At 44.8% G+C, this 21,240-nt stretch overlaps 1 protein-coding gene across 8 annotated transcripts in view; it reads left to right on the top strand.

Annotated features, from left to right (window-relative positions):
* ACSL1 (acyl-CoA synthetase long chain family member 1) overlaps positions 1 to 21,240 on the top strand; it is a 72,154-nt gene that overhangs the window by 14,629 nt on the left and 36,285 nt on the right. For 5 of the 8 annotated variants that reach the window (XM_082680537.1, XM_082680539.1, XM_082680540.1 and 2 more), the window contains one exon: positions 6,063 to 6,289. In XM_082680537.1, the coding sequence (XP_082536663.1) occupies positions 6,095 to 6,289 (195 nt within the window). In that variant the 5' untranslated portion in view covers positions 6,063 to 6,094. Of the gene's footprint in view, positions 1 to 790; positions 1,212 to 1,471; positions 1,490 to 2,215; positions 2,336 to 6,062; positions 6,290 to 21,240 lie in introns of those variants that run through there. The other 3 variants (XM_082680538.1, XM_082680536.1, XM_082680541.1) reach the window with 3 other exon arrangements.

The raw sequence follows: 21,240 nt of genomic DNA, 5'->3' as shown, positions 1-21,240 counted from the left end.
TTTCTAAAGTAATGTATATTGTTGTGTGACTTAAATATATGTATAGCTTGGTGAATACAGAGACTGTAATAAGCAGGCATTTGACCAGTTTCATCTGATCCCTAAAAGTTGATCTGTTCCAGTTGGGCACGTTATATTTAGAATCTCTTTATTTTGGGATGTATGTGATAGTGGTGGCCGGTGGCCAGCGTGAACGGGTGAGGCCTGGCCCTAATCTTACTGGTAGAAAGTCAGTCTAGCCCTATACTTGCCTGTGAAAGCTTTGTGTCCCGCTCTGGGACAGCTTTAAGGAGATGGGCAGGGAGTGCTTGAGTGTAGAATTACTCAGCTTGCCTCAACTATTTCAATAGAACAGTTTTCTAAAAACAAAGCATCTCCGCTCCCTTTGTCCTTTTAAAATCTTCTTGGAAATGGAACTGGGGATCCACACACAGAATCACTTTAATGAAAATTAGGCGGCTTTAAGGTTTACTATGCTTCCTTGGGGAGGAAAGCCCCAAGGCGGCGGATGGGGATAATTCCCTGTGGAACTACTTGCTCCTTGTGCCTGGGATCCCTGAGTGACCCAAGTGGTCCTTGTCCTTCTTGTGCTCAGGATGAGGAGATGGTCCAGGGGCAGCGACTGCCGTCAGGAATTCCCCCGTGGGATGGGGTTGGAACAGCAGACCTGGGCACCTCTGTGGAGCTTCTGTAGCTCCCACTCTCTGCAGGGAGCCTGACTGCTCTTTCGGTTCCAGAGGGGATGGTTCAAGCAAATCTAGCTTTAGGTACTTTGCCAGCCAGGGTTAAGGAGCAAGAATCCAGCGGGTCTGGAGAGGCCCCGTTGAAAGAACAGCACACGGTCTGGCTGCTGCTCTCTTGTTGCTCTCGAGGCTGAGCTGTGCCCAGCTAGTGCCGGACACAGAGGGCACTTTCAGGCCTCTGTAAATAGCCTGTTGTGCAGGGGAGGAGGTGGATAAAGAATGGCAGCATCTCGCCAGCTTGGCTTTTTGCTACTTGAAGGCGAGACGTCAGGACTTCTTCATTTGCTGCTGCCGGGGCAAGGGTACTATTTGTGTGGGTTTGTTTGAGGGCTGCATTCCTGGTGAAATAGTCCATCAGACCGCTATTATTTAGCTGGATGAAAGCTCGAGGAACTTTAGAAGGAGAGAAACATCCAGCTCACCCATTTGGGGGATTTATAAATGACACGAAGAAAATAAAATGCTAATGTAAGTATCTGTTTGCAGAATCGCAGGAGCTGTGCGTGCGTGTGTGTGTGTGTGTGTGTGTGTGTGTCCATAGAGAATGATGCCCTTGTGAGTCACCTCTGGCTCTGAGCCACTTTTTTCCTGGTGCAAACGGAATGGTAAGAGGTGACCCTTTGTGTACAGTGGGCCTTGAACCCACATGCTCCCAGGCCAAGGTAAAGGGGTGAATGCTAGCGGTTCTGTAGGACATGGAGAGTGAGATGGATTTCAGATGGCGAGCTCTCCTAATACTGTGGCGTGTGAGTGCTGGAAGGACCTGTAGAGGCCGCCTGCTCTCATGGTTCCTAACCTGGGGTGTGGGCTGTGGGGGGCTTGGGAGCCCCAGGTGCAAACAAGCACGTGCATGTTCTCAGTGGAGCGAGTCAGCGGCCCAGCACAGGGTAAGAATTGTTCCTGTAGAGGAAAAAGCATGAGTTTAGTTGGGTTGGTGTCCCGGTCTTGGGAGATACCTTCCGGAAGCCTTGTTAAGTGTCCAGCCTCTGTTTCCTCATCAGATTTTATATTTTGATGTTTAAGTGAGACACACGATGTGAAAGCCTTTCCAAAACACCACATTGATGCTAATTGTATCATTTAGCTCCTCTTCCCAAAGTTCGGGCAGATGGGTGCCAGGATTTCTGTTTTCTGACAGTCATGCAGTCCAGTTTCTATTCCCCTGCTCGTACATCTATTTCTACCCAGGTCTATTTAAAGGCGTCCTCTGCTCTGGTTCTTTGCAGTGAGCTTGTGCCAGGTTTCCCCCACCATTGGTACACTCCCCGTCATCCTGTGGTTTTAGACTCCAGCTTTATAGGAATTTCAAAAGACTCAACTGAGCGAGCTCACTTTCTGTCGGTGTGAGAGTAGCTATAGGGGAGGAGGAGCTGGCTGCCAGTAGCCTTGTGTGTGCAACAAATACTGGCCGCTTAAGCCGGCTTAAAAGCCGACTGAATCATGTTCTTAGCAAACAGCACCATGATTATATGCCTGGGCTATAAAAAACTGCCTGAGATGGTGATGTGGAAATTTAAGAATTAGGAAAAAGATTCCAACTAGAGCACCGTTGGAACAAGCATAAAATCTGGGTTTTAACCGCTTGTTGGCAAGTACGTGAGTCTTGATACTTCTTAGAGACCTGCTGGGACTGTCTTAAGACGTGGTGTTTGTGTTCAGCTGGAGCATTGAAAGGCTATTTATTGTGGCTAATTTTCTTTGAATGTAGGTCTGCCTCCATTTCTAAATAGCCCAAGTGCCGTTTCCTTAAGAGCAGTTAAATGGCAGGGAAAAGATTTATAACGCTCCCCATTCACATCGAAGAGTTCTCCCTTACGTGGATCTGCGTGAGGCATTGCCTGCGTTCTTCCCTGTGTGGACTGTAGTTCTCCCATGGACAGCATTAGCCCATTTGTTCAGCAAAGTGGACTGGCAGCTCGCTACCTGGCTGCCAGCTAAAAGGCATGAATTAAACTGCGATAGCTTGTCATCATCACCCATGAAAGATAAGAATTTAGCTGGATTGAAATCCTTAGTGTTACGGATTAGTACCTAATAAAATGTTCTTGCATGGGTGCTACTGAATCAGCACTTTTCTGTTTTGTTTTGTTTTTTTTTAAGTTTTCTTTCCTAAACTTATTTCTAGAAATAGACTTATTTCTTTCTTAGTATAATGCTACCGAATCAGCAATTTTCTGGGTTTTGTTTTGTTTTTTTTTTAAGTTTTCTTTCCTAGACTTACTTCTAGAAGTAGACATTTCTTTCTTAGTACAATGCTACCGAATCAGCCATTTTCTGGGTTTTGTTTTGTTTTAAGTTTCCTTTCCTAGACTTATTTCTAGAAATAGACATTTCTTTCTTAGTACAATGCTACTGAATCAGCAATTTTCTGGGTTTTGTTTTTTCTTTTTTTTAAGTTTTCTCTCCTAGACTTACTTCTAGAAATAGACATTTCTTTCTTAGTATAATGCTACCGAATCAGCAATTTTCTGGGTTCTGTTTTGTTTTAAGTTTTCTTTCCTAGACCTATTTCTAGAAGTAGACGTTTCTTCCTTAGTACAACGCCGTCTACTTGTAGCTTGCCTATTGCTGATGCTGAATATAATAGAATATAAAAAAATAATCACTTGTTTATGACTGTGTTTGTTTCTGGGGGGATGATTTAATATTCTCACACAGGGATGTGAGTCTGTTGAACAACTCCTGTAAATTCGCACGATCTAGGTTTCATGGAAATGACTTCAGGGACTTTGGGGAGAGAGGAGGGAAGGGCAGGCTTGTGTGTAATAAATAGGGCGGGTACCTCCCATCCAGACTCGAAGTGCTGTGGGGTGATGCAGACAGCCAGATGATTGGAGGGAAAGGCAGGTGTGCACACTGTATGCATAAGGTTTCTGCGCAACTGTGGGGTTGCAATACTGTTTGTGAAATCTGACCACTCGGGGCCAGTAAGACCTGGACTTGATTTGTCTGCTTATCCTCGAGGTCTCCGTGTAAACATCCCCTCCTCAGAGAGGTCTTCCCTGATCACTGGATCTTAACGGTGCTAACACTTACTCCACCTTGCAGACAGATACTGCTTGTTTATCTCCCCCACTAGCTGGTTAGCCCGTTGAGAGCCCAGACCAGCTCATCTGGCACTTTCTTCCGAGCTCCTAGCCCACACAAGATGCCCAGATTTGTTGAATGGCTGGGGTAGTTCAGTTCGAGTTATGAATTCATCTAGAAGAAACCTGCTGTCAGTGTACCGATAATCAGTTACTTTCTTGATCTGTCTTATGTCCGTTTGACATGACCACCCAACATCTGATCGTTCATTTCAGTGGTTTTAAAAAAAATATGCCCATTGTCTCTCCTTCTTGGGATGCTGAGCAGAAAGAAAACAGTGTCTGTCTTCGGAACTGGCACCGGCATTGACACTCACTGGTCCTGTCCCTGCCCAGTGGGGTGACTGCGCCCAGCTTCTCATTGGCCTATCCTCTACTGTCTGTTCTCTTGGGAAGTCAAGTACGGATTTTGTCTGCTAGTTACCTTTAGCCCAGTGGGCAGCAGCACAGGACTGCGCATGTGACGGATGCCCTGAGAGACCTTGGCAGGCTGGCCAAGCACCGGGTGAGCACGTCCACCCCCTACTCCGCCCCTACCCCGCGGCCTAGTCTGTTTCTGCAGTGGTGTGTCACCCAGCAGCCAGCTGTTGGTGGCACAGATGGTCAGTGGTTTTATAAGTGCTGGTGCTTTCTCTGCACAGTTATGACCTGCAGAAATGCACTTACCTGCTCCTTCTCCATTGTCATGTTAAAGCTCAAAATTGTCTGTGTGTCTGTGTGTGTGTATGTATGCCTACACAGGGCTGTTGTAGCACAAGATTGCATTACATTGCCTCCTAGAGAACTGACGGCCAGTGAAAGCCTCTGATATTCTGCAGCTCTGTAAAAAGATATATACGGTGATGAAGATTTAAATTTGAAGAGGATTTCTATATTTGGAAAAAAAAACACGATTTTCAGTCTTGGGACCTAGCTGTTTAAAAAACATAAAATAAGGAGCTCAAAAATACCGTCTGAATTAATGATAAAGGTTAACACGTCGCATTGCCAGGCAGTTTCTGAGAAAAGTCTTTCAGATCGTTTCCTAGGATTTCCTTCCCTGTACTGCCAAACATACTTTAGAGCAGTTATTCATCAATAATTTTCTAATTAGAATTATTCTTATTTGTTCTCTGTACTGCACATTAATTTTTACATTGATATATATATATAAATTGTTTATAATATTCAATTTGAGGCTTTAATATATATATGGGGCTGTTCATCTGATTTTCTTCTGTGTGTTTTGGCTTCTTAATTTTGTATGTAAACTCCTCGTAGTTGTGTCATCTTTTGTTACCTCTGTCCCTTACTGTTCTCCATGCAGGACTAATCACAGAATGTCGATAGAGGAAATAATAATAATGCCCAACGTGGATTGAACACATAGTGGTGCCTCACACCATTCTAAGCTCTTTATGTGAACCATTTAGTCCTTATAAAAGCCCTATGAGATAGGTGCTGTTTTTATGGTTGAGGCACAGAAAGGGCAAGTGATTTGTCCCCAGTCATACAGCGGATGAGCTGGGGGGGTGGGATTTGGCTGTAGAATCTAGGATCTTAAATACTATTTTGTACTTTCTCTCAAATACTATGCTATAATCTCTCTAGATATTTGCTAGATAAATATCTCTAGATATTTATGCACACCCTTTTATTATTTATTTTAGCTATAATAGCTTGAGGAATATAAGTGACACTGTTTTGTTAGCATAGCCAACGCCAGTTTCCCCTGCGCTTATACGGCTGCTTTTGTGGGGAAGGTGAGGGGCCCACTCAAAACCCGGCTTGGTCTCTTTCACCAGCTGGGGAGCTTGTGCTGAGCTTTGTCAGAAGAAATGGAAACTGATGGCCTTCGGGTGGTTCGGGCTACTTTCTGCTCTCTGTTCTCCCCATCAGCTGTGATAATGAGAGTTGAGTGTGTTTGATTAGGTGGAAGAGAACAAGAGAGAGAATATAAGGCAAGAAAATAGTAACTTATGCCCCTTGGAACATTATATGGCAGGAATTCTGAGTGACTAAATCTTTTTAATATGGTCAACGAAAACTTTACACAAGGTGATAGAAGTAAAACGAATTCCTAAAATGTTTTTAGAAAAATGAGATTTGACAGCCAGGAAAAGACCTGGACCATCAGCCTGTGGCTTTAATGCCCCCGATTGGTCAGCCAGCGTCGAGCTGATGATCGGCCCCGGGGAGTCTGGAGCAGCATCGCGCCACCCTGGAATGAACGTGACGTTTTTCTCTCTGGCAGATATCGGTGTAGGGTGCTACCAACCCAGGACGATGCAAGCCCACGAGCTGTCCCAGTTCTTTCGGATGCCAGAGATGGTTGACTTCCGGCAGTACGTGCGCACCCTTCCAACCAACACGCTCATGGGCTTCGGTGCGTTCGCGGCGCTCACCACCTTCTGGTATGCCACACGGCCGCGGGCCCTGAAGCCACCGTGCGACCTGGCCATGCAGTCGGTGCAGGTGGCGGTAAGTGGAGCCTGGCCGCCCCCGGGCCTCTGCCTCTCTCTCCACAGGTTCCAAGCCCCATCGAAGGCGGCGTCGGGCAAGATCCTAATCACAAGCAGATATTGGTGGGGCACTTTGTAAATTGAATGTGCTCCCCAAACAGAATTTCAGCAGTGATGAGAAGAGGAGGGCAAAAAAATAGGGCAGAGGGACACAGGCAGTGATGCTGCTTGGGTGTCTGGCCACATCACACGGAGCAGAGGCTCGTCCCGTAATCTCATGGGGCTTCTGCCCTGCGCTGGGCTCTGAGCTGTGCCCGGAGGATCCTGAGAGGGGAAAGGACAGGCACAGGGTCCCTGCCCTCAGCGGAGAAGACGGTAGTCAATTGTTAGAGAAAGAAGGATTTCACCTGTGGTTGTCTGATACCTGGAACACATTGCACAGGGGTTAAAAAGGACTCAGGTATTTGTTTCTTTTTTTGTTTTGGCTGCATACTCATTAATTGCTTCTTTATATCAAATTTTTTTTTAGTTGAGATTTTAGAACAGTTTTAGATTTACAGAAAAATTACAGAATTTCCTAAATCCCACATCTATTTCTGCTATTATTAACATCTAACATTAGTATGGTACATCTGTTTTTTGTTTTTTTAAGCTTTTTTTTAATGCTTGAATTTTATTTTATTTTTTTATACAGCAGCTTATTAGTTATCTATTTTATACATATTAGTGTATACATGTCAATCCCAGTCTCCCAATTCATCCCACCACCACCACCCCACCCCCGCCGCTTTCCCTCCTTGGTATCCATACGTTTGTTCTCTACATCTGTGTCTCTGTTTCTGCCTTGCAAACAGGTCCATCTGTACTATTTTTCTAGATTCCACATATATGCATTAATATATGATACTTCTTTTTCTCTTTCTGACTTACTTCACTCTATATGACAGTCTCTAGATCCATCCACATCTCTACAAGTGACCCAATTTCATTCCTTTTTATAGCTGAGTAATATTCCATTGTATATATGTATCACATCTTCTTTATCCATTCATCTGTCGATGGGCATTTAGGTTGCTTCCATGACCTGGCTATTGTAAATAGTGCTGCAGTGAACATTAGGGTGCATGTGTCTTTTTGAATTATGGTTTCCTCTGGGTATATGCCCAGTAGTGGGATTGCTGGGTCATATGGTAATTCTATTTTTAGTTTTATAAGGAACCTCCAGTGGCTATATCAATTTACATTCCCACCAACAGTGCAAGAGGGTTCCCTTTTCTCCACACCCTCTCCAGCATTTGTTTGTAGATTTTCTGATGATGCCCATTCTAACCAGCATGAGGTGATACCTCATTGTAGTTTTGATTTGCATTTCTCTAATAATTAGTGATGTTGAGCAGCTTTTCATGTGCCTCTTGGCCATCTGCATGTCTTCTTTGGAGAAATGCCTATTTAGGTGTTCTGCCCATTTTTGGATTGGGTTGTTTGTTTTTTTGATATTGAGCTGAATGAGCTGCTTGTATATTTTGGAGATTAATCCGTCGTCCGTTGATTTATTTGCAGATATTTCTCCCATTCTGAGGGTTGTCTTTTCGACTTGTTTATAGTTTCCTTTGCTGTGCAAAAGCTTTTAAATTTCATTAGGTCCTATTTGTTTATATTTGTTTTTACTTCCATTACTCTAGGAGGTGGATCAAAAAAGATCTTGCTGTGATTTATGTCAAAGAGTGTTCTTCCTGTTTACATCTAAGAGTTTTATACTGTCCGGTCTTACATTTAGGTCTTGAATCCATTTTGAATTTATTTTTCTGTATGGTGTTAGGGAGTGTTCTAATTTCATTCTTTTACATGTAGCTGTCCAGTTTTCCCAGCACCACTTATTGAAGAGACTGTCTTTTCTTCATTGTATATCCTTGGCTCCTTTGTCGTAGATTAGTTTGACCATAGGTGCTTGGGTTTATCTCTGGGTTTTCTATCCTGCTCCATTGATCTGTATTTCTGTTTTTATGCCATTACCATATTGTCTTGATTACTGTAGCTTTGTAGTGTAGTCTGAAGTCAGGGAGTCTGATTCCTCTAGCTCTGTTTTTTTCCCTCAAGATTGCTTTGGCTATTCAGGGTCTTTTTGCCTCCTTACACGTTTTAAGATTTTTTGTTCTAGTTCTGTAAAAAGTGCCATTGTTAATTTGATAGGGACTGCATTGAATCTGTAGATTGCTTTATGCAAAGCATTTGCATAGCATTGCTAAATTGCTAAATTGCTAAAGCATTGCTAAATTTGCTAAAGCATTGCTAAATTTGCAAAGCATTGCAAATGCTTTGTATAGTCATTTTCACAATATTGATTCTTCCAGTCTAAGAACATGGTATATCTCTCCATCTGTTTGAGTCATCTTTAATTTCTTTCATCAGTGTCTTATAGTTTTCTGAGTACAGGACTTTTACCTCCTTAGGTAAACCTTAGATTTATTCCTAGGTATTTTATTCTTTTTGTTGCAGTGGTGAATGGGATTGTTTCCTTAATTTCTCTTTCTGATCTTTTGTTGTTAGTGTATAGGAATGCAAGAAGTTTCTGTGCATTAATTTTGTATCCTGCAACTTTACCAAATTCATTGATTAGCTCTAGTAGTTTTCTGGTGGCATCTTTAGGATTCTCTATGTATAGTATCATGTCATCTGCAAGCAGTGACAGTTTTACTTCTTCTTTTCCAATTTGTATACCTTTTATTTCTTTTTCTTCTCTGATTGCTGTGGCTAGGACTTACAAAACTATATTGAATAATAGTTGTGAGAGTGGACATCCTTGTCTTGTTCCTGATCTCAGAGGAAATGCTTTCAGGTTTTCACCATTGAGAATGATGTTTGCTGTGGGTTTGTCATCTATGGCCTTTATTATGTTGAGGTAGGTTCCCTCTATGCCCACTTTCTGGAGACTTTTTATCATAAATGGGTGTTGAGTTTTGTCAAAAGCCTTTTCTGCATCTATTGAGATGATCATATGGTTTTAATTCTTCAATTTGTTAATATCACATTGATTGATTTGTGTATATTGAAGAATCCTTGCATCCCTGGGATAAATCTCACTTGATCATGGTGTATGATCTTTTTAACATGTTGTTGGATTCTGTTTGCTTGTATTTTGTTGTAGGTTTTTGCATCTATATTCATTAGTGATATTGGTCTGTAATTTTCTTTTTTTGTAGTATCTTTCTCTGATTTTGGTGTCAGGGTGATGGTGGCCTCATAGAATGAGTTTGGGAGTGTTCCTTCCTCTGCAATTTTTTGGAAGAGTTTGAGAAGGATAGGTGTTAACTCTTCTTTAAATGTTTGATAGAATTCACCTGTGAGGCCATCTGGTCCTGGGCTTTTGTTTGTTGGACAATTTTTAATCACAGTTTCAATTTCATTACTTGTGATTGGTCTGTTTTTATTTTCTATTTCTTCCTGGTTCAGTCTCGGAAGGCTGTGCTTTTCTAAGAATTTGTCCATTTCTTCCAGGTTGTCCATTTTATTGGCATAGAGTTGCTTGTAGCAGGATGCTTTGTAATATCTGCAGTGTCTGTTGCAACTTCTCCTTTTTCATTTCCAATTTTATTAATTTGAGTCCTCTCCCTCTTTTTCTTGATGAGTTTGGCTAATGGTTTATCAATTTTGTTTATCTTCTCAAAGAACCAACTTTTAGTTTTATTGATCTTTGCTATTGTTTTCTTTGTTTCTATTTCATTTATTTCTGCTCTGATCTTTATGATTTCTTTCCATCTACTAACTTTGGGTTTTGTTTGTTCTTCTTTCTCTGGTTCCTTTAGGTGTAAGGTTAGATTGTTTATTTGAGGTTTTTTTTGTTTCTTGAGGTAGGATTGTATTGCTATAAACTTCCCTCTTAGAACTGCTTTTGCTGCATCCCATAGGTTTTGGATGGTCGTGTTTTCATTGTCTCTAGGTAGTTTTTGATTTCCTCTTTGATTTCTTCAGTGATCTCTTGGTTATTTAGTAATGTATTGTTTAGCCTCCATGTGTTCGTGCTTTTTACGTTTTTCTCCCTGTAATTTACTTCTAATCTCAGTGTTGCGGTCGGAAAAAATGCTTGATATGATTTCAGTTTTCTTAAATTTACCGAGGCTTGACTTGTGACCCAAGATGTGATCTATCCTGGAGAGTGTTCTGTGTACACTTGGGAAGAAAGTGTAATCTGCTGTTTTCAGATGGAATGTTGCATAAATATCAATTAAATCTATCTGGTCTGTAGTGTCATTTAAAGCTTTTGTTTCCTTATTAATTTTCTGTATGGGTGATCTGTCCATTGGTGTAAGTGAGGTTTTAAAATCCCCCACTGTTGTTGTGTTACTGTCAATTTCCTCTTTTATAGCTGTTAGCATTTGCCTTATGTATTGAGGTGCTCCTATGTTGGGTGCATATATATTTATAATTGTTATTATATCTTCTTCTTGGATTGATCCCTTAATCATTATGTAGTGTCCTTCCTTGTCTCTTGTAACATCCTTTAGAGTCTATTCTATCTGATATGAGTATTGCTACTTCAGCTTTCTTTTGATTTCCATTTGCATGGAATATCTCTTTGCATCCCCTCACTTTCAGTCTGTATGTGTCCCTAGGTCTGAAGAGCATCTCTGTAGACAGCATATATACAGGTCTTGTTTTTGTGTCCATTCAACGAGCCTGTGTCTTTTGGTTGGAGCATTTAATCCATTGACATTTAAGGTAATTATCGATATGTGTGTTCTGAATTACCATTTTCTGAATTGTTCTGGGTTTGTTTTTGCAGGTCCTTTTCTTCTCTTGTGTTTCCCACTTAGAGAAGTTCCTTTAGCATTTGTTGTAGAGCTGGTTTGGTGGTGCTGAATTCTCTTAGCTTTTGCTTGTCTGGAAAGCTTTTGATTTCTCCGTCAAATCTGAATGAGACCCTTGCTGGGTAATCTTGGTTATAGGTTCTTCCCTTTCATCACTTTAAATATATCATGCCACTCCCTTCTGGCTTGTGGAGTTTCTGCTGAGAAAGCAGCTGTTGACCTTATGGGAGTTCCCTTGTATGTTATTTGTCATTTTTCCCTTGTTGCTTTTAATAATTTTTTTTGTCTTTAATTTTTGTCAGTTTGATTACTATGTGTCTCGGCATGTTTCTCCTTGGTTTTATCCTGCCTGGGACCCTCTGCGCTTCCTGGACTTGGGTGGCTATTTCCTTTCCCATGTTAGGGAATTTTTTGACCGTAATCTCTGCAAATATTTTCTCAGGTTCTTTCTCTTTTTCTTCTCCTTCTGGGACCCCTATAATGCGAATGTTGTTGCGTTTAATGTCCAGAGGTCTCTTAGGCTGTCTTCATTTCTTTTCATTCTTTTTTCTTTATTCTGTTCCTCAGCAGTGAATTCCACCATTCTGTCTTCCAGGTCACTTATCCGTTCTTCTGCCTCAGTTATTCTGCTATTGATTCCTTCTAGTGTACTTCTCATTTCAGTTATTGTATCGTTCGCCTCTGTTTGTTTGTTCTTTAATTCTTCTACATCTTTGTGAAACATTTCTTGCATCTTCTGGATCTTTGCCTCCATTCTTTTTCTGAGGTCCTGGATCATCTCACTATCATTATTCTGAATTCTTTTTCTGGAAGTTTGCCTCTCTCCACTTCATTTAGTTGGTTTTCTGGGGTTTTATCTTGTTCCTTCATCTGGTACATAGTCCTCTGCCTTTTCATTTTGTCTATCTTTCTATGAATGTGGTTTTTGTTCCACAGGCTGCCCGATTGTAGTTCTTCTTGCTTCTGCTGTCTGCCCTCTGGTGGATGAGGCTATCTAAGAGGCTTGTGCAAGCTTCATGGTTGGTGGGACTGGTGGTGGGTAGAGGTGGGTGCTGCTCTGGTGGACAGAGCTCAGTAAAACTTTAATCTGCTTGTCTAGTGATGGGTGTGGCTGAGATCCCTCCCTGTTAGGTGTTTGGCCTGAGGCAACCCAGCACTGGAGCCTGCAGTGTCCTTGTCCCTGAGGTGAGCCACAGCCACCACCACCACCACCACCACCACCACCACCCCCACCCCCACCCACCTCCCGCCTCTGCAGGAGACCCTCCAACACTAGCAGGTAGGTCTGTCTCAGTCTCCCCTGGGGTCACTGCTTCTTACCCTGGGTCCCAGTGCGCACACTACTTTGTGTGTGCCCTTCAAGAGCGGAGTCTCTGTTTCCCCCAGTCCTTTCAAAGTCCTGCAATCAAATCCCACTAGCCTTCAAAGTCTGATTCTCTGGGAATTCCTCCTCCTGTTGCCGGACCCCCAGGTGGGGAAGCCTGACGTGGGGCTCAGAGCCTTCACTCCAGTGGGTGGACTTCAGTGGTATAAGTGTTCTCCAGTTTGTGAGTCACCCACCCAGCGGTTATGGGATTTGATTTTATTGTGATTGTGCCCCTCTACCGTCTCACTGGGGCTTCTCGTTTGTCTTTGGATGTGGGGTGTCTTTTTTGGTGAGTTCCGGTGTCTTCCTGTTGACGATTGTTCAGCAGTTAGTTGTGATTCCGGTGCCTCTCACGTGAGGGAGTTGGGACTTGGAGAGTTCTAATAGGATGAGGCCGGACTGGGAGCCTGCAGGGTTAATGTGGCCACAGAATTTAGGATGGGTGTGAAGAATCAAGGACATTCAAGAGGTGTGTAAGGTGGGATAGGGAGGGTGGGAGGGAGGGAGACGCAAGAGGGAGGAGGTATGGGAACATATGTATATGTATAACTGATTCACTTTGTTATAAAGCAGAAACTAACACACCATTGTAAAGCAATTATACTCCAATAAAGATGTAAAAAAAAAAAATCAGGAAAAAAAAAAGAGATATGTAAGGTAGAGTTGGGTGCCATGGTTGTGTTTAACTTGGCCAAACAAAAGGTCAGGCTCTCATCGCTCTAAGAACCAAGCAGAGAGTGATGTTCCGTAATTCGGGCTTACTGCGGGGGGAGGTGATCGGGAAGTCCAAAGGGAGGGTCTCAGCGCTCCTGCTCTACCTTCCTTCCCTCGAGAATCTCTTTTTAAGGTTAATAGAAAAGATGAAGCAGCCAGGTGTTCACTGGTGCTTTGACTCTTTTTTTTTAAATTTTTTTTTTTTGCGGTACGCGGGCCTCTCACTGTTGTGGCCTCTCCCGTTGCGGAGCACAGGCTCCGGACGAGCAGGCTCAGCGGCCATGGTTCACGGGCCCAGCCGCTCCGCGGCATGTGGGATCCTCCCAGACCGGGGCACGAACCCGTGTCCCCTGCATCGGCAGGCAGACTCCCAACCACTGTGCCACCAGGGAAGCCCTGGTGCTTTGACTCTTCACCTGCTCTCTGTAGTTTCCTGCTTTCCCCTACCCAGGTCAGAATTCATTTTCAGGATTTATGACTCGCAAAAGAAAAGCAGTGGGAAACAGAGAATCACCTCATGTACTTTTAGATGTAGCAGTGAATGGTCGCCCCCCACGCCCTCCCTGCCCTCCTCTGACCTGGACTGATGGTCACGAGCAGGAGAGTGTGTCCTTCCAAATGAAGCCCTGGCCTAATTAATACCTTTTTGTTATTTATAGGGTTTCAGTTCTTTGTTTCATTTCAGACAATTTCTTGGATTCATTAATGTGAAACTCTTAAAATATATAAAATGATATGTCAGTGTAATTCATGCCAAAATGTAAAAATAGAATGAACTACTGCTGAGGAAAGCTGGCTTTGTATTTTATTTCTAGTTAGAAGGTAAATTTAGTATTTCACAACAGCTAGTCATATACCAAACGTAAATAGAAGTTAATTTTTTCTAATATGTGTGAAGTTTTTGGCATCCCTTCTCTTCTGGCAGAGGACCTGGTGTCTCACCGTAGCATTGCCATCACTCTGAAAAGAGTACTTGGCCAGTATAGATTTAAGATATTTTTAATTAAGCAGTAACTGTGAAAATTTAAAAAGCCAAATTCTTATCGTATGAGAAATTGGAGAGGCACTTACAATGTGGTTTTTAAGTTCCAGTTTAGCATAAAGTTATTGAGCCTTATTAAAATAATCATACATGTTCTCTGTAGAACAATTTAAAACTGCAGATAAGCAGAAAGAAAATTAAAATCTCTAATTCCATTACCTGGGGTATGGCTTCCTGATTTTTCTCCTTGCTTATAGGAATAGATTTAGCTCTGATTTTCAGAATTTGTAGGTCTTAGGAAGAGATACAAAATTTGCTTTGCATATCTAAAAAAGAACTTAAAATATTGAATTTGGGATTATGATACTTAGTAACATAGATACTTTTGTCTAGCTAGCATCGTCATATGGACTTGCATGGCAGAAACAGTAACTTAATTCATTAAGTGTTAATCAGGAGCCTGTCTGGCTGGCACTGTTGAAGGGGCTGATCGGCGGAATAAAGCATTGTTGCTTTGTTCCCACTTTGAAGCCAAGTAAGCACCATTTGCCCATCCCCACCTTCACACGCCCCTCCCATTTTGCATAGGCAGTTTTTTTCACCCTCCTCTTCCCGTAAACTCTTCATGGCTGTGAGAATGAGAGGAATCTGCCCTTTGGGTTTGGCTGCATCTCATCACTACCCACACGGGCTGCTTCCCAGTCACACTTTTCTTTTAAAGCAGCAGCACAGTGGGGACTTCCCTGGCGGTCCAGTGGTTAGGACTCCACGATTCCACTGCAGGGAGCGTGGGTTCCATCCCAGGTCACGGCACTAAGATCCTGCATGACGCACAGTGTGGCCAAAAAAAAGGAAGAAAATAAATAAATAAAGCAGCAGCACAGAGGTTCTGGATAAGTTAAAGCTTCTAAAATTTCCTTTTACAAATCAGGGTAATAAAGTGGATGTTAGCACCCGTGCTGTAGACCTGTGCAGGAAAGGTGATACAGACACACGCTGTAGCATAGGGCAGCGAAACTGGAGTTGGCAACGGAATCCCAAAAGTCTCTCATAAATGTTTGAGCCTGGTTTGATCAAGACCCTATTTAGAGAGCCGTTGCCCTCTGTCTGCAGGTACAGCTCCCAACCTGCAACAGTACGTGTCCGGGAAGAATTCTGTCTTCCACAGCGTTTCTCTACTGTAGCTCCGTAACTTTGAGCAGGGGATGAAAGCAAGTTTTTGTGTGTATATCTGGGTTTTTTTGGTTTTTGTTTTTCAAATCACATTCACAAGTGATGTGCAAGTTTTCCAGTTTTAGCTGGTCTCAACCTGTTCTCTGGAATTGAGATCTCATGTCCCACTTGTGAAGGTGATCTTTGCTGGAGTGACCAGAAACCCTTTGGGATTGGTCAGGGCCCAGGCCGTGGTAGTTGCAGTTACGGGGCGTAGGAGAGCATTTTGGAGCCGGAAGAGACCAGAGGGACAGGGGCAGCTGTGGCCGAGGCTGGACCTGACCGCTCTGCTTGGACCAGGCGGCCTTGGGCAGCTCACCCAGCCTGACCTTCAGATTCCTCATCTGGAGAACGGAAGTGATGGGACCTTCCCTCCCGCCGTGTTCAGAGACTGCACAGATGCAAGCAGCATCCACTCGGCCCAAGAGAAGTGTTCAGTAAATGTTAGTTTCTTCTTCCATGAAGGTCTTCTCTTTGAACCCTCACATTTTATACACGAGAAAATAACTGAGCCCATAGAGGTGAAATTATACCATACAGTTAGTGGAAGTTCTGGAACTCTGTTATGCTGCCTCATTACGGTAGTTGAAAGTTATGTACTATAACTAGGACTCTGGTCGGGGGAAAAGGATAAAGCAGGATAATAAGGAAACTTTGGATCCGTGTAGGTAGGTAAATTTGATGAGTCAGTGGCTAGAGTTTCTAAACCCAGGGGCAGACTCTTCTGAAAACGGAGTTACAGGCAAATGAGTCCAAAGGTAGTAATGGAAGGAGGAGAAGGTACAGGTAGGGTAAGAAACAGAGTCTGGGGTCCCCCACACAGGTTGGATGTATCGATAGGATCAGAAACTGTCAAGAATGAGGTGGAGGTGGGGGCCGGGGGAGGGGCAGAGTGCTGTCAGAACCTGGACAGCAGCCCGCGCGAGTTGTGGTGAGCTTCTGCCTTCCCTGGACCGGGTCGGGCATAGGTGGGGTTAGAGCAGAACTCGGTGCTCATGGGGTCGTGGGCCTGGGTTTAAGGGGTTTAGGCAACAAACCATTACAAAGTATAGACGAGAACCATTGCCATTGCGGGAAGGAGGTGGCAGGAAGAGTATGTGAATTCCTCCAATTGATGAAAGATGTCTTACACGCATTGAGATGGCTATCTTCTCAAATTACGTTGGAAAGATTTTTGAGACCTACCACGAGATTATAATGCACTGAAACGAAAACTCAAGTTAACTGTTTTGTTCTTAAAAATTAGAGAAGGGAATACATTGTAGCGAGTAAAAACGTTTTTATACCTTCCAGTCCTTAGCGTTTTGGTTTTTTTGGTTTTTCTTTGTTTTTTTTTTTTGCAGTACGCGGACCTCTCACTGTTGTGGCCTCTCCCGTTGCAGAGCACAGTCTCCGGACGCGCAGGCTCAGCGGCCATGGCTCATGGGCCCAGCCGCGCCGTGGCATGTGGAATCTTCCCGGCCCGGGGCACGAACCCGTGTCCCCTGCATCGGCAGGTGGACTCCCAACCACTGCGCCACCAGGGAAGCCCCTTAGCATTTTAAAGGCTTCATTTGAAGACTGTCACAACTTAGTTGAAAATGTACCTCTGGTAACTCGACCAGTCAGTCTTTAACAGTCACTGTTTAGACTTGTTACCAGGGCTTGGCTTAGTGTGGGTTCATACCTTTCAATATGTAGAACCAGTTCTCTGGGTATAACTCATCCTGTCTCCGTGATGGATGACTTACTTCCACCCCAGATAACCTCATGACATCCAGGTCACATGCTGGCTGGGTGACCCTTTTGCATGAAAGGTTGAGATTTAAACATTCATATGTTGGGATATATATATGGTGAGGAACTTGCCTTAGCATTTTAATCCCGTGCTGCTGAAAGTCAAATATAGAGGCTGTGACACTCTGGATTCGATCCTCCCTGAGTCACAGAGTAGGTGTGAGATGGGCATTCATTCAGCAAATACATGGTGTGCCCAGATCAGGCAGGAAGAGGCTGCTGCCCTTGTGGAGTGTACAGTCCAGCAGGAAGGACCACCAAGGACTCCTTCCAGCCCTGGCAGAGGACAAGGGCCATCCTCAAACTAAGAGTCACATGAGTGACTTGTCTTCATGCCATAAAACTAGAACCACGGTTCTTTATCAGGAAGAACTTGAAAGAAGCAAATAAAGGTAGCACATCCAGCCTGTGGAAGACGTGCTCAGTAAATAGCAAGGCTTTCGAATTCAAAAGTCCCCTTCTCCAGGGAGGCCTTCTTGATGCCATTGCTCATCTGGACAAACCTCTGGCCTCCCAGCTCACGTGCCCACTGTGACACGGACTGGCATTCTTAGTCCATGTGTGCAGGTGCCTATGGAGTCTGTCACTGAGTAGGATTTCCCCCGTGGCTGGCAGAGTCACGCTCAACACAGGGTGTGGGTGTAAAGACCTCCTTGCAAACTGGCAAAGCAGTTTCCACACGAGAAGAGAGCAGGTCGTTGTTTGAAAGCTTTTATGAAGTTCTTACCCTGGACTTGTGGAGACAAAGGGGTGATGATGGTGCCCCCCCAAAAAAAGAGTTGAACTCCTAGAAACAGTGAGTAGAATGGTGGTTGCCAGGGGCTGGGTGGGTGGAGGAAACAGGGAGAGGTTGGTAAAGGGTCCAGACTTTCAGCTGTCAGAGGAATAAGGTCTGAGGGTCTGATGTCTGACATGGTGACTGTAGTTGATAATGTTGTATCGTATAATTGAAATTTGCTGAGAGAGTAGAACTTAAGTGTCCAAAAAAGATTTAAAAGGGTAAATATGTGAGGTGACGGATGTGTTAATTCACTCGATGGGGGGATCCTTTCACGACGCGTGTGTGTATCACGTCACATTGTCCTCTGTAGATATGTTACAGTGTTGTCAATTACACCTCAGCAAAGCTGGAAAAGCACAGCGAGGATGGCGATGCCCTTCTGGACCTGAGTGGAGGGGCTTAAGCAGCTGTTGAATTGGGCAGGATGAGGGGCAGCAGCGTCGGGACGAGCCCGAGGGGAAGCTGCAAGGGCAGAGCAAGAGGAAGGCTGTCCAGGAAGGGCAGGTGCGGCCAGATGGCGGGATCACTCACTCCTCTGACACAGCCCTGTGGGCGTGCGGAAGACTGGCAGGGCATCTGCGAGGGGCGTTAGCCTCCTCAGGCCTTGGTCTGAGCCAGGTCCACACTAGGAGGAAAGGAGGGGGCAGCCTTGTTCCTGCAGTCATGTGTAAATATGAACGTAAACGTGAACCTCATTCTCATCTCTGGGAAGCCTGGGAACAGTCGACTAGGAGAGCGTGTGAGACTTTGGAAGAATCCTTGGTATGAGGCTCTGGCTTCATATCTGTCTGGGATCCTTGTGTAGATCTGTGATTAGGCATTAACGCTCACTTACTTACCATTTGTAATTGCAAGCTTCTGTCACTGTTCCCCACGGCCTGTTCTCCCCTGTGATATGATTATGCATGTGGTCAGGTAAAGAGGTGGGCAGAGATGTGCCCTTCTAGCCCCACCACTGGCGACCTTGCTGCTGTGAAATTCAGAGAATTTTCACACATGTTTTCCAGAAACATCACAACTTCAGAGGGCATTTTCAGCCAGTTGTCCTAGCAGTTGGGGCACAGAGGGTGGGATGGAGGGGACACGGGTTCAAGCCCTGGTCCGGGAAGATGCCACATGCTGCGGAGCAGCTAAGCCCGTGCGCGACAGCTACTGAGCCTGGGCTCTAGAGCCCACGAGCCACAACTACTGAGCCCATGTGCTGCAACTACTGAAGCCCACGTGCCTAGAGCCCATGCTCTGCCACAAGAGAAGCCACCGCAATGAGAAGGCCACGCACCACAACGAAGAGTAGCCCCCGCTCGCTGCAACTAGAGAAAGCCCGCGTGCGGCAACGAAGACCCAACGCGGCCCAATAAATAACTAAATAAGTAAATTAATTAATTAGCCTCGCCCCAAGCAAGGTCCACTCCTGTCGAATGAAACATGGCAGACGTAGGCCTTCTGAGCCTCTGGGCAAAAACCCCGCCTTCACAGCAGCCTCTAAAGGGCCGAGCAAGGGTAAGGAACAGACGCGTTTCCTTCCGCCTGTGAGCTAGTGCCTCGCACGTTCTCAGTGGCCAGCACGCAGAGACGCTACAGGCAGGCTTGTTTTGCTGGACCAGTGTGTGTTTGTGGGAATTTGGATTTTGTGCCTCTGAACTCTCTCCCCTTCCACGGAGGTGGGAGGGAGCTTTTTCCCTCGTGCAGTTGGCTAGTTTTCTCTGGTGACGAGATTGACCTGTGTTTGGCGGCACAGAACTGGTTTGCTAAGTACTGAGTCGACCTCCCCCACCCCTTAGGCAGGTCCTCCCGTCGGTACAGGGGGCGCTCAGGAAGCTGAAAACTGGAGAGGAAGCTGAGGTGGGGGGACAGGAAAGCCTCCTGAGGATTAGAGGAGAGTGATAGAGAACCAGACCCCCCCCAGGTGGCCACCAGGATCTGGGCTTGTCTCCTGCAAGGTGGAGATGAACCGTGTGTGGGCGAGTTTGAACCCGGATGTCCTACAGGCTGGTCTGAAGCTCGCTCTGCCTCATTTTAGACGTAGGACTGAGACGGGAAGGTCTCCCCACTGTCTGTTTGTCCATTTTCTCATCTTCGAAGTGAATACTTCCTTCCAAACCTCCCGCACTCAGATGAGAACACCCAGCACCGGTTGTAACGGATGCTTCTGCCCCTTCTTCACTCACTGTGTGTAAAGGATCTCAGGAAGTTGGCTGGTTAAATGGTGAGCACAAGTAGTAAACCTGAGGGTTCATGGTTGCATGGTTACATTTATGTCAACATAATGGAGGAGTCTAGGTATTTTTAAAATACCCTGTTCATTATCCTAAAACATCTGGTTGGGAACATCACCTATTGGCTGGTCTTGAATAAAGGCCCTAGTTTGCTCTGTCAAAGATCTCGTGTTGCTGGATAGAACTGATGGCCAGAGAGCCTTTAGGTCCCCGGATGGAAAAGTCTCTGTGTGCCTGTTTATAAAAGGCTGCAGGTGATGGTGGCCTGAACAGGTAAGATGCATGTGAAATCTACATGCTGGGAGGAGTGTATTTTACATGGACGATATTGGAAAGAGCAAAAAAAAGTCATTTTTACCCCCGAGAACTGTGGTTTCCACCTGCTGCTTTTCTCCCTAGAGGTGGATTAGATAAAATCCAGCCCAGTCTTCAGCAGCCTCTTTAGATGTTACTGGGTTCTCCCCACTCCCTGTCTGCTGTCCCTTCCTTCCCCTCCTCCCTCCTTCCCTCCCTCCCTCCTACTTCCTGCCCTCCCCCAATCCATCTCCTTAGAGGAAATAAATGGTAGTAACATAATAGGTGGTTGACTGTTGGGGCCATTTTCTAGATGGAGATAAGTGGGACCACAATTTGTAAAGCTCAGGCCTTTCTATCCCTGAGAAATCCTCAAGGATGTAATAATTTGCTTTTGCATTTATTCATTCATTCATTCATTCAGTTATATTTATTTTTGGCTACATTGGGTCTTCATTGCTGCGCGCGGGCTTTCTCTAGTTGCGGCGAGCAGGGGCTACTCTTCATTGCGGTGCGTGGGCTTCTCATTGCGGTGGCTTCTCTTGTTGTGGAGCACGGGCTCTAGGCGCACAGGCTTCAGTAGTTGTGGCTCATGGGTTCTAAAGCACAGGCTCAGTTAGTTCCTCGGCATGTGGGATCTTCCCGGACCAGGGCTCGAACCCTTGTCCCCTGCATTGGCAGGCAGATTCTTAACCACTGTGCCACCAGGGAAGTCCCTGCTTTTGCATTTAAATATGGGAGTGATGCAAAATGAGTCTCACCATCAGATGTTCCTTTTTCTCAAATATTGGCAAGAGCTCTAGTGCTGGGAACCATCGATTCAC

Source organism: Grampus griseus (genome assembly GCF_964374135.1).
Source record: "Grampus griseus genome assembly, chromosome: 21".
NCBI lineage: Eukaryota > Metazoa > Chordata > Mammalia > Artiodactyla > Delphinidae > Grampus > Grampus griseus.
This window is presented reverse-complemented; position numbering and strand designations above follow the sequence as displayed.